The sequence below is a fragment of the Colobus angolensis genome, unplaced genomic scaffold (assembly GCF_000951035.1).
Source record: "Colobus angolensis palliatus isolate OR3802 unplaced genomic scaffold, Cang.pa_1.0 Scaffold144, whole genome shotgun sequence".
In the NCBI taxonomy this organism is placed as follows: domain Eukaryota; kingdom Metazoa; phylum Chordata; class Mammalia; order Primates; family Cercopithecidae; genus Colobus; species Colobus angolensis.
In genome coordinates, this window is record NW_012114533.1 from 1,171,083 (window position 1) to 1,183,256 (window position 12,174).

The 12,174-nt window shown below is 41.8% G+C and overlaps 1 protein-coding gene across 1 annotated transcript in view; it reads left to right on the forward strand.

Moving 5' to 3' along the window:
• Window positions 1–12,174, forward strand: part of LOC105507115 (chromosome unknown open reading frame, human C10orf76) — a 218,950-nt gene that overhangs the window by 28,817 nt on the left and 177,959 nt on the right. The window contains exons 8-12 of the mRNA XM_011935493.1: window positions 6,157–6,213; window positions 7,303–7,346; window positions 8,993–9,053; window positions 10,738–10,784; window positions 11,310–11,385. Coding sequence (XP_011790883.1) covers window positions 6,157–6,213; window positions 7,303–7,346; window positions 8,993–9,053; window positions 10,738–10,784; window positions 11,310–11,385 — 285 coding nt within the window. The remainder of the gene's footprint in view (window positions 1–6,156; window positions 6,214–7,302; window positions 7,347–8,992; window positions 9,054–10,737; window positions 10,785–11,309; window positions 11,386–12,174) is intronic.

Consider the following 12,174-nt stretch of genomic DNA (forward strand, 5'->3'; position numbering starts at 1 on the left):
TCCGCCTCCCGGGTTTGCGCCATTCTCCTGCCTCAGCCTCCTAAGTAGCTGGGATTACAGGCACCTGCCACAATGCTCAGCTAATTTTTGTATTTTTAGTAGAGACAGGGTTTTACCGTGTTGGCCAGGCTGGTCTTGAACTGACCTCAAGTGATCGATCCACCCCACCGGCCTCCCAAAATGCTAGGATTACAGGTGTGAGCTACTGTGCCTGGCCAACTATTGACTTTATAAACATTGTACACTTAGGCTATGTTAAATTTATTAAATTTTTTCTTTCTTCCATAATAAATTAACTTACTGTAACTGTTTTACTTTATAAACTTTAAAAAATTTTTAAAGCTTTTTAACTCTCTTGTAATAACATTTAGCTTAAAACAGAAACACATTGTACTATATTTTGTCGTGTTTGAGATGACATGTTTGACATATTTGAGACCAGGCTGGTCTCAAACTCCTGACCTCACAGGGTCCAGATGATCAATATCTTTCACCTCCACATTTGGAAGGTCTTTAGGGAAATAACACACATGAAGCTGTTATCTCCTATGATAATAATGCCTTCCTTTGGAATACCTGCTCAAGGACCCACCTTCAGTGTTTTACAGTTAACTTTTTTTTTTAAATAAGTGGAAGGAGTACACTAGAAAATAACAATAAAAAGTATAGTATAGGCTGGACATGGTGGCTTATGTCTGTAATCCCAGCACTTGGGGAGGCTGAGGCGGGTGGATCACATGAGGTCAGGAGTTTGAGAAACCCGATCTCTACTAAAAATACAAAAATTAGCTGGGCATGGTGATGTGCACCTGTAATCCCAGCTACTTGGGAGGCTGATGCACGAGAGTCACTTGAACCCAGGAGGTGGAGGTTGCAGCAGTAAGCTGAGATCGCACCACCGCACTCCAGCTTGGGTGAAAGAGCAAAACTCCATCTCAAAAGAAAAAAAAGTATAGTAAATACATAAACCAGTAACATAGTCGATCATTGTCATTATCAAGTAGTAGGTACTATGCATGACTGTATGTGCGTGTGCCACCATGCCCAGCTAACTTTTTGTATTTTTGATAGAGGTGGAGTTCACCATATTGCCTAGGCTGGTCTCGAACTCCTGACCTCAAGTGATCTGCCCACTTCAGCCTCCCAAAGGGCTGGGATTACAGGAGTGAGCCACCGTGCCTGGCTGATAACTGTATGTGCTATACTTTTATATGACTGGCAGTGCACAGTAGGTTTCTTTACACCATTATCACCACAAATGCATGAATAATGAATGCGTTGCACTATGTGATAAAGGCTAAAAATGTCACTAGGTTATAGGGATTTTTCAGTTCCATTAGAGTCTCATGGGACCACCATAGTATATGCAGTCCATTATGGATCAAAATGTCCTTATGCAGCACATAACTGTATATCACATCTCCTTATGCAGTCTGCTTATGTAAGTATCACTGTTGGCATAGAAACTCCTTCTGATTTTAATGAAAAATTGAAGACAGTGCCTTATTCATATGAGTTCTGGAGTTCTTTTTGCCCCTGAATTAATCAGGGTGCAGATTTATAGGTTTTTGAGAGAAGAGCAGAACCCAGAGATTTATACTTGGGTTGGCACATATACTTGATTCCCTTAAAAAGGCAGAATACACAGAAAAGGAAGGGGACCACTCAAGGAAGACTGAGGGCTTCATTGGAGATTGCTTTTGAGGAGTAGGAAGCATTTGGCACTGAGTCCTGGGCACTAGGAGTACTTTACTGAACCCAAAAGTCAGGAGCTGCACTGAGGCAACCTGACTTTCTTCACTTAATAAATAGCGGTACTGTGAGAACTGGGCCAGCTGGAGAGAAAATTTTCTTTGTTGAGCTTCTGGATCTTCACCTAGTGATTTTTGATATGATTCCTAGTTAGGCTTTATTTGGCCAAGTTGAAAGTGATGGGTAACAAAATCTGGAGCTTATTCTTATAAGAAGAGATAATGGAAGAAGGGGAGGCTTTGAGAAAGGAATACTTAAAGAGGGACTAGAATATGCAGAGCAATTAATGTGTTATAAATTCCAGTTTCTGATTGCTTTCATTGTTCTGGAGGAACTGATGAATGGTAGGTAGAGCTCCTAATAAATATGAAATTTATTCCCAACACCCGTTTTACTGATGATCTGGAGGGGCTGGCATGGTAGCCATTTTGATCTCTGTCATGTGTAATAGCCTCTGGGGCCTCATTACAACAGCAAGAAAAATAGCTGTGGAAAAATGCTGAGGATAGTTAAAGAGAGGTGAGGGTTATATGTGATGGGAACACACTATCATCAGTAATGAATATTTTCGGACCATTCTGCTGGATGCAGGCCACTCTGAGGCAATGGCTTGGCTTCGCTGATTGTGATCTGAATCCTGGCTCAACTCAGTAGGGCTCTCTGAAATGTCACCCTGAACTATTGGACATGGCCAAGGAACTGGAGAGAATCATATTTCTGGAATGAAGTATGCATCTCTAGTCTTTCAGAAGCCCCCAGAAGAATTAATATAGTGGGCAGGGGCGAGCTGGTGGGCCTAATTTATCTGGGCTTTGCAGCTTTTGGTATAAATCATTCACCAGAAACCAATAAGGAAGCCTGATGATCATGGAGTAGGAAGGTTTTTGACAGGAACATGAAGAATTCTGGATAAACATAGCAAAACAAAAGCTGATGAAATTCTGTGCAAACTAGCATGAGAGAGTGTGCTGGGGAGAATAGCATTCTAGCCACCAGCACAATCAATCTCATGACCAATGGGGTAAGTTGTAACCTTTCCGGAAAGGTACCAAGGCACAGCGAGGCTGGGTACCCAACTAAGCACAGAAAAAGTGAAGAAGTTGTTGGACTTAAGGAATAAAAGTGATGGAAAAGATACCATGTAGTAAATGTGTAGTTCTTCCTCACTTCAAGTAATGTGTTCCACTTTAATCATTTCATCTAAAAAGACAAAAGAGCCCCCAAAAAAGGTCTAGGGAAGAGCAATGGAAAACAGTAAGTGTACCTGCAATCAAATAAAGGCAGGACCCTATTAGAGTGATACTGTGAAGACTCACAGAGTTTGTAATTCTGTCTTATAGATGAAAAGTAGATTTCCTCCAGTTTTAAGTGATCAGTACAATAGGGGTATAGTTTAAATAATCGGCCTCTGGTAAAATAGAAATTTTCACAACATTAAGATCCTAGCTTTCTGGACTGGCCAAGTCTCCTGAGATGAAGTGACTCAGATCCCAACTGTTTCCTAGAGCATGACATTTCTCAGAAATTACCATATTGTTTATTATGTCTAATTGCAAGTTATTCCTTTTCTTCCCACACTGCCCTTTTTCTTAAAGAGCTTTCCTTTGAATGTGATAATAATGTAAAAGGAGAAAAAATACAGCTACCTGTACCAAATATTAAGCCTTTAGCATGTGCCAGCTATTGTGCTAAGGATTTGATGTGTCTTACTTCATTTAAGCCTTATAGCAACCCCAGGAGAAGAAAATACAGGTAGCCATCTCTAATCTGAAAATCTGAAATTCAAAATGCCCCAAATCTGAAACTTTTTGAATACCAATATGACACTCAAAGGAAACATTCATTGGAGCATTTCAGATTTTTGGATTAGGGATGCTTACCAGGTAAGTATAATGCACATATTCCAACATGTTAAAAAAATCCAAAATCCTAAGTACTTCTATCCCAAATGTTTGTTTGATTGATTGATCAAGACAGGGTCTCACTCTGTCACCCAGGCTGGAGTGCAAGGATGTGATCACAGCTCACTGCAGCCTTGACCTCCTGGACTCAACTGATTCTCACACTTCGTCCTTCTGAGTAGCTGGGACTACAGGCATGTGCCACTATGCCCGGCTAACTTTTTAAATTTTTTGTAGAGATAGAGTTTTGCCATGTTGCCCAAGCTGGTCTTGAACTCCTGGCCTCAAGTGATCCTCCCACCTTGGCCTCCCAAAGTGTTAGGATTACAGGCATGAGCCACCGTGTCCAGCCTTAAAGCATTTTAGATGAGATACTCAACCTGTATCCTCATTTTACAGATGAGGAAATAGAAACTTAGCTTTATGTGCCTAATTTGTCACAGTTAATAAGCAGAAGAACTAGAATGCAAATGTTTGCTTGGAAATCAGATGACCCCAATTAAAACCTAAAACAGACTGGGTGCAGTGGCTCACACCTGTAATCCCAGCACTTTGGGAGGCCGAGGCAGGTGGATCACCTGAGGTCAGGAGTTTGAGACCAGCCTGACCAACATGGAGAAACCCTGTCTCTACTAAAAATACAAACTTAGCCGGGTGTGGTGGCATGTGCCTGTAGTCCCAGCTACTTGGGAGGCTAAGGCAGGAGAATCACTTGAACCTGGGAGGCGGAGGTTGTGATGAGCCAAGATCGTGCCATTGCATTCCAGCCTGGGCAACAAGAGTGAAACTCCGTCTCAAAACAAAAACAAAAAAACCCAAAAAACTAAAACCTAAAACAGTCTTCTTTTGGGAAGATGAGTGATTAGAACTTTCAAAAATTATTCCAAGGAATAGTGGTCTGCTCTTTTTAGTATTACTGTCATCATGGCAGCATATCTAAGTCAGCCGCTTTTCTTGATTTTCTTTTCCGAGGACCCACTTGCATGGGAACTTCCCTGAGGTCTGTAGAATCAGCAGAATTTGACTGTTGGTTATAGGAAGAAGTGTTGAGAGCCTTCCTTCTGTCAGATCAAGTAACAAATGGAGTGGGTTTTACACCTTAAGTTGTGTTGCAGTAAACCTTATAAACATTTGGGCTGTTAAGAAAGCAAAGCTGTCTCTTTCTCTGTTCCCAGTTGACTTGCGAAAGATGCCCTCAGAAGCTCAGTTGAATAGGTCTGTGTGGGGAATGAGCCTTTCAGTTGAGTTTTCAAGTTTCTCAGTAATGAGTTTTTTTTTTTTTTTTTTTTTTGAGGTGGAGTCTCGCTCTGTCGCCCAGACTGGAGTGCAGTGGCCGGATCTCAGCTCACTGCAAGCTCCGCCTCCCGGGTTTGCGCCATTCTCCTGCCTCAGTCTCCCGAGTAGCTGGGACTACAGGCGCCCGCCACCGCGCCCGGCTAGTTTTTTGTATTTTTTAGTAGAGACGGGGTTTCACCATGTTAGCCAGGATGGTCTCGATCTCCTGACCTTGTGTCTCAGCCTCCCAAAGTGCTGGGAATACAGGCTTGAGCCACCGCGCCCGGCAGTAATGAATTTTTTTTGGTAGCTGTAGAAACTGCCAGTCTGAGAACTATTGTTCCTTGCTTCTCTTGGATTAGAATTGGTGCCTGATCTATATGAAATCTTTCCTCATGTCCTATATGTGTAAGGAAAAGTCATTGGTTCTCATCCCCTTTGTAGGAGATGATCCAATTGCTTTATGAGTTTAAATATATGACCATATTCTTATGCTGCCCAACTGAGATTGGGTCTGGAAAAACCCGAGAACTCTTCCAGTGCTGTAAGTGATGGGACAATCATTAAATCCGAGTGTCCTGACCAGATTGTTGTTTGGGTATTTACATCCTTTTTTTCAGTTCTCCCTGCAGCGTTATTTCGGTATCAGATCTCCATAAACGGCCTCTCTGGCTGTTAAGCAGCTGCCACCTTCCACCCCAAGGTGACTTTGTTACGGATGGGTGAATCAGTCCTTGCATATAGTTTGTGAAATGGTTAGGGAGACTTTGGGATGAAAATATAAGTTAGCAACTTATAAATATGTGCCTTATGGCAAGCTTTTATGTTCCCCAAAAGATGGTTATCCCTATGGACTTAGTAAATTATTGGTAGGGTAGGACAAAGTGAGTGTTGTGGAGCATTCACTTACTTTTTAGATGCAAGTAAGAGGGAAAGATGGTAGAAGTGGTGGACATAGGGCCTGCACTGATTCAGCCTAAGGGAAAATACAGGTAGAACAGAACTGAGGTGTGTATGTGTATTTGTGTGTACACTTGATGAATGCCCAGACACACTGAGAAATTAACTGGAAATGGGAGGAGTCAGCAGGCAATGTGGATTGGGACTGTGTATCAGGAGCATCACCGTAGAGGGCCTTATAGAGCATTTTTGTTAACACTTTAAAGATAGCTAATGGGTTTTCTTAACTAGGTCAGACTTACCTGGAGTCTCTTCTCTTGTTTAACAGTCTGTGAATCCTTATATTGTGAAGCTATCTATCGTGGATGATGAGGCCACACTCAATGTGAGTATCTGGATCCTTGTGTATTGTCTTATTTGCATTCAGTGGCATTACTTTCACTGGAAAGTACATTTAGAACAGAGAGCAGAGGGCTGTTCTGTCAATTTCATCTGGTTATAGAGAGGGAATTAATATTTCTTTCTAGTGCATCAGTGCTACCGTTTTACTGTCTTCTGACTTATTATCATGGAAGGAAGATTTGAGGGGACATTTGCTTGCTAATCGTGATGAAGTGGTTATGTTTCATGTTATAGTGTGCTGAAGTTGATTATCCTACAAAGTTAATAAATTACACATTCAAGAATAAGAAAGCTTAGATGACTAAATGATGGGAGATTCCTTCTTTTAGAACTAACCAGATAGTATTTGTAGCCTGACTTGGTGAAGCTGAAACATGGGGATGATCTGTATCTACTATATATATCCTTGAAAGTTTGGGAAATAATATCTGATCTCTGAATATAGGGAGGAAGAAGATGACCAGGTGTCTTGCTTTATTCCCTTTCCATCCTACCCTATTCCTTCTTTCCAATTTCCTTTATGAAAAAAGTACACACATGATTCATGCTGTGGCCTTAATTGATATTTGTGTTATGCATCACAGGTTCTGGGGGAAATTGATAAGTCACTTTAACATGTATTGGATGCTACTTCCCTTTACATTCCTGTGACTTGAAAGAAAGTGGCTTATCTATGTGCACCTTCGTTTAACATGGACTCATTGTCACTTTGCTATGGCTGTTTTGGAGACATTTGAGGGCTTTTTGTTTGAAGATTCTAACTGGATCTTGTCTTTCAGAGTGAAAATGATCCCAGTGAAATTGTCAACAATCTAGGCCCTGGTCTGTTTCACTGCTTGATAATCCATTTTAATTGTACCTGGGAACATTAAGATAATTAGATAAGAAAAATCTTCCCAAAGAACTTCCTTTTGATGCTTTGACAGTGCCTTTCAGAATTTCTGTCCTTGTCGCCAACATTCAGGCAGGACTTCTTGGGCTAATTAGTGTTCTTTCTGACCTAGTTCTAGCATCATCACCAACTCTCAAAGGCTGCTGTCTTATTTCACCTATGCTATCTTTTCCCTTCTAGGGAATGGGGCTTGTAATTGCTCAGGCTTTATCTGAGTACAACAGGTAAGTCCACCTTTCCAGAATGGAAGGGGGTCTGATTTTCATTTGAATTGGTTGTTCGAATTTTGTTAGAGTTCTTGGGTGAAATTCCCTTACCTAGTCTAAGAGTATTCAGAGGTACAGGCCCTGGCAGATGTATTTGCTCTAACTTTGCTTGATGGCCTTAGCAAGGATTGTTTTTAACACCAGGGGAAAAGTAGCCACTAGGTTAGTGTCTCTTAAGGCAATTAGGCACATTCCTTTGCAACTCTTGGTATTTTATTACAGAGCATTTTAACTAGTCTTCCAGCCACAAGTGGGCACTTCTATTTAGTCCAGTGTAGCATACAAATATATAAAAAAGGCTGTGGAGACTGCTTTTTTGTTATCTTAAAAAATATATAAAAGGAGAAAGTATATTAAGCCCTAGTTTGACAGATGTTTGTTTTTTATTGGGAATGAACCTCAACTTCCCAGAGTCCCTCTTTCTCCTGGGGGCTCCCTTCATCAATGCTTGCTTTCCCTTTTGCTGGAAGGATCTGGCATTAGTGAATGGAAACCAGAAGTATCCCTAATCCTGGCAAGGGCCAGGCAGGATCTTTCATGCTCCTCTCTAGACTTTTCTCATACACAGCTGGATATCAGAACTTCAAATCTGTCCCATCTCTGCAGAGAGTTTAGTTTACTGATTTCCTTCCCCCTCCTTTAAAAAGAAACAAGAGGCCGGGCGCGGTGGCTCAAGCCTGTAATCCCAGCACTTTGGGAGGCCGAGACGGGCGGATCACGAGGTCAGGAGTTTGAGACCATCCTGGCTAACACGGTGAAACCCCGTCTCTACTAAAAAATACAAAAAGCTAGCCGGGCGAGGTGGCTGGCGCCTGTAGTCCCAGCTACTCAGGAGGCTGAGGCAGGAGAATGGTGTAAACCCGGGAGGCGGAGCTTGCAGTGAGCTGAGATCCGGCCACTGCACTCCAGCCCGGGCGACAGAGCGAGACTCCGTCTCAAAAAAAAAAAAAAAAAAAAAAAACAAGATTTTCAGTGTTCTAGCCCTAAAGTAATTTTACTGTCACACTTTTCAAGTAATAGATTGTTTAAGAAATAACTGGATCAGCTATATGTTAGGGCACTTTTGCAACCTGCTTTCCAAGTCTAAGTCTCTCCCAAAGTAACCAGGCATTTTGGTACACACTATCTCAAGAGCAGACAGGTGCCTCTTAGCTTGCAGGGATTGTCGTAATGCTTGATTGTCATAATGCTTTAGTTTTCTGGAGTCAGAGAATATTAAGAGTGTTCCACCCTGGCCGGGTGCGGTGGCTCACTCCTGTAATCCCAGCACTTTGGGAGGCTGAGGCAGGTGGATCACGAGGTCAGGAGATTGAGACCATTCGGGCTAACACGGTGAAACCCTGTCTCTACTAAAAATACAAAAAATTAGCCAGGTGTGGTGGTGGGCGCTGGATGCGGGAGGCTGAGGCAGGAGAATGGCGTGAACCTGGGAGGCGGAGCTTGTAGTGAGCCGAGATTGCGCCACTGCACTCCAGCCTGGGCAACAGAGTGAGACTCTGTGTCAAAAAAAAAAGGGGGAGACTTAGCCCTGATTACCCCAAATGCCAAAGACAAAGACATACTTGATAAATAATCTAAAGTTGAATTTAGTTCTTTTTGTTTAGGCAGTATAAAGACAAGGAAGAAGAACACCAAAGTGGTTTCTTCTCTGCTTTAACAAATATGGTAAGTCCTGCTTTTTTTTTTTTTCTCCTGAAAAAAACAGAAACAGTGTGTTCTGCAGGGGTGGACAAATTGGGCTTCGAAGTTCAGATATTTGAAGTGATGGCATGATATGAGAGAGGCTGCTCAGAGAAGATTTTCTTGGGGAGTGTATTTCCTTTAGTGAGTTTCTTTCTTTCTTTTTTTTTTTTTATAATCCCCACTTTCGATGTACCTTTAGTGAGATTCAAAACCAAGTGAGATAGGGGAAAGGAGAGCTTTGGTTTCTCTGGTACTTCGTTTTTCCACATTAGTTAATTAATTAATTAATTTTTTAAAGGCTAAAGAAAAGGTGCACGTTAAGCCAGAATTTGCTTCCTGAAGAGTTGGCTCCGTTTGGGCACTGACCTTGTGGAACACAGTATAGTAGGGTTTGGATCTGAGTCCTCCCCTGAATGCACCTTTGCTGTCTGCCATGGCTGTTTGGTCCTCATAGCTGGTCCCAGGGTTGAGTGATTGTGCAGTAGATCTGAGCCACTCTTCTAATAGCTTAGGATTTGGGTGTAGAGGTCTGAATTTTGGGGAAGTTGTTGGTCCAGTTTATAAGACTCCAGGGCAAGGTTTCTTGGCATTTGGTACCAGATAATCTGGGACTGATTTTGAAGAGAGAAATCTAGGAGATTCTAGAATCTAGGCAGATTCAGAAAGTCGATCTTCTGGGCATTATTATCCAAGTAATCAGTTCTAGGGCAAGATAATGTTTTGGTTAATTGTAAGAAGCAGTTGCCCCCTGTCCTCCTCCACTTCTGCAATTTTTTTTCCCCCACTGCTTATGAATTGTTCCTTCTGCCTTCTCAGCCTGTTCTCAGGAAGGGGCCTGATAAATGCTTTAACTCCAAAATATAAATGAGTGAACTCTCTCAGGGGCTAGAGAAGTATGAGTTTTGTATTGGCGTTTGATTAAATCAATTAGATACAATTATACTGCTCCCAGACATCTCTGCCTTTCAGTCAAGTTTTCAGAAAGTTTTGTACCAAACATACAAAGCTCTAGCAGCATAGGTTTGTGTATAGTTTCAAGCATAATTAAGGAAGTGGAAGAAGTATTTTTTAGGGTGAGTAGGCATCTTAGTGCCTCTGATATCATATACATTAGGGACAGCCTACTCCATTTACTTATTCACTTGCTCTGACTAGGACACAAACTAAAGATTTTGTTATCTGAAAAATGGAGAGTGAATCTCATACAGACAGCTTTGGCCTGAAACCCAAATATTGTTCCCAAAGATAGCTCTATGTTGGCTGAAGTCAGCCTGCTTTTGTGAAGTTTTTCCTAAGTTAGTTTCTGACTTCAAATAAGCAACTTCTAGGAAAGATACAGAGTGATGAGGATGTGCAGGTTAACTGTCAGAGTGACTAAACTTACACACTGAAAAGGAGAGTTGGACAAAAGTACTAGGCTTTTTCTTTAAGGCCCTTTTTAAGGCAAGATGATTTAGTAGGATTCTCATTATTTCATGTATTACTTATGAGTCTTTTAAGATTTTCAAAGTGGGCTGGTTTTGGTGTGTGTGACTTATGGCCCGGAGTTCCAAGTTCTCCCCAGCTGGAAGCAGCTTGTTTCTTTCACTGATAAAAGGCTTCCTAGGCACAAAGCTCCTCTCATATCCTCCTGCTATAAGTCTGCAATTCCCCTTTTCTTCCACAGGTGGGCAGCATGTTCATAGCAGATGCCCATGAGAAAATCTCAGTACAGTAAGTGCCTGACATTCTTGTGCAGTGACTGGGACTTTAGTGTGGGCTGTCCTGCTGGATATGAGAATGTGCAGTGTAACCTCTTGTTAATCTTGTACAGAGTCATGCTTTTTTGGTGATTTTCCAATGTTTTATGGGTTTTGAACAAGAATGGACCCTTAGACATTTCTGTTTTTCATATGTATTGAGCGACAATAAACTGACAACTGTTGCCAGCCTATCTCTGCAATGAAACAAAAGAGTGATGAGTGTCTGAGCCAGTTGAGGACTTAACTAGGTTGAGGTGGAAAAACAGAGGGAAGATAATGAAGTAGATGAGAACTGGTCCTAAGGAATTAAAGTGAAGGCCCTGACTCCTGCCTATACACTTTTGCATATGCCCAAATGGCAAGTAAAGGGGAACTTTAGAAATGCAAAGGAATTGATAATGAGGTGCTGGGGTGCAATCCAATCTTATCTTCATGGTTATATTGTTTTAACTCCCCCAGTATAAAAGCCACTCCAATTTGTTCTCTTTCTCTTTAGAACCAATGAGGCCATTCTTCTGGCACTTTATGAAGCTGTTCATTTAAATCGCAACTTCATCACAGTATTAGCTCAGGTTGGTTACATTAAAAACTCCAGTTTTTTTTTTTTCTCCCTAAGTTTCATACCGATTCATTCCATTGAAAAGCATGTCTGGCTGTACTTGTTTAAACCCTGCTTTGCATTGGTAAGTGGTAGTAACAAGGGTTGAATCAGTTGCCTTTGTTTCGTGCTGTCCTCAAATATGTATGTTTCCATCCAGTGCTGAAATGAGTCTAATAACGTGCAAAGTTAGTTTTTTTGGACAGTTTACTGATCCTGTTAATCCAAATGAGTTGTGATGACTCCATTTTGCTCACTAGAAATCCCTGGTATTATCTGCTATGTGGATTTTTATATTGGGCTTTCTGCTTTCCACACCACTGTGGAATTACAACTGGAGATAAAATAGGCCAAGCCACTCATCTTATTATCTCACCAATTTTCAGAGGAAAAAAATAAAAAATATCTTGGCCAGGTTAAAGTTAGCTGTTAACAGATAATGTGGTTTACATACATTGAAAGGAAGTCATAGAATACCGAGTGCTGGACCCTGCGCTGTGGTTCATGTCTGTAATCCCAGCACTTTGGGAGGCTGGGGTGGGTAGATCACAAGGTCAGGAGATTGAGACCATCCTGGCTAACATGGTAAAACTCTGTCTCTACTGAAAATACACACACACACAAAATTAGCCGGGCGTGGTGATGGGTGCCTGTAGTCCCAGCTGCTTGGGAGGCTGAGGCAGGAGAATGGCGTGAACCTGGGAGGCGGAGCTTGTAGTGAGCCGAGATTGCGCCACTGCACTCCAGCCTGGGCAACAGAGTG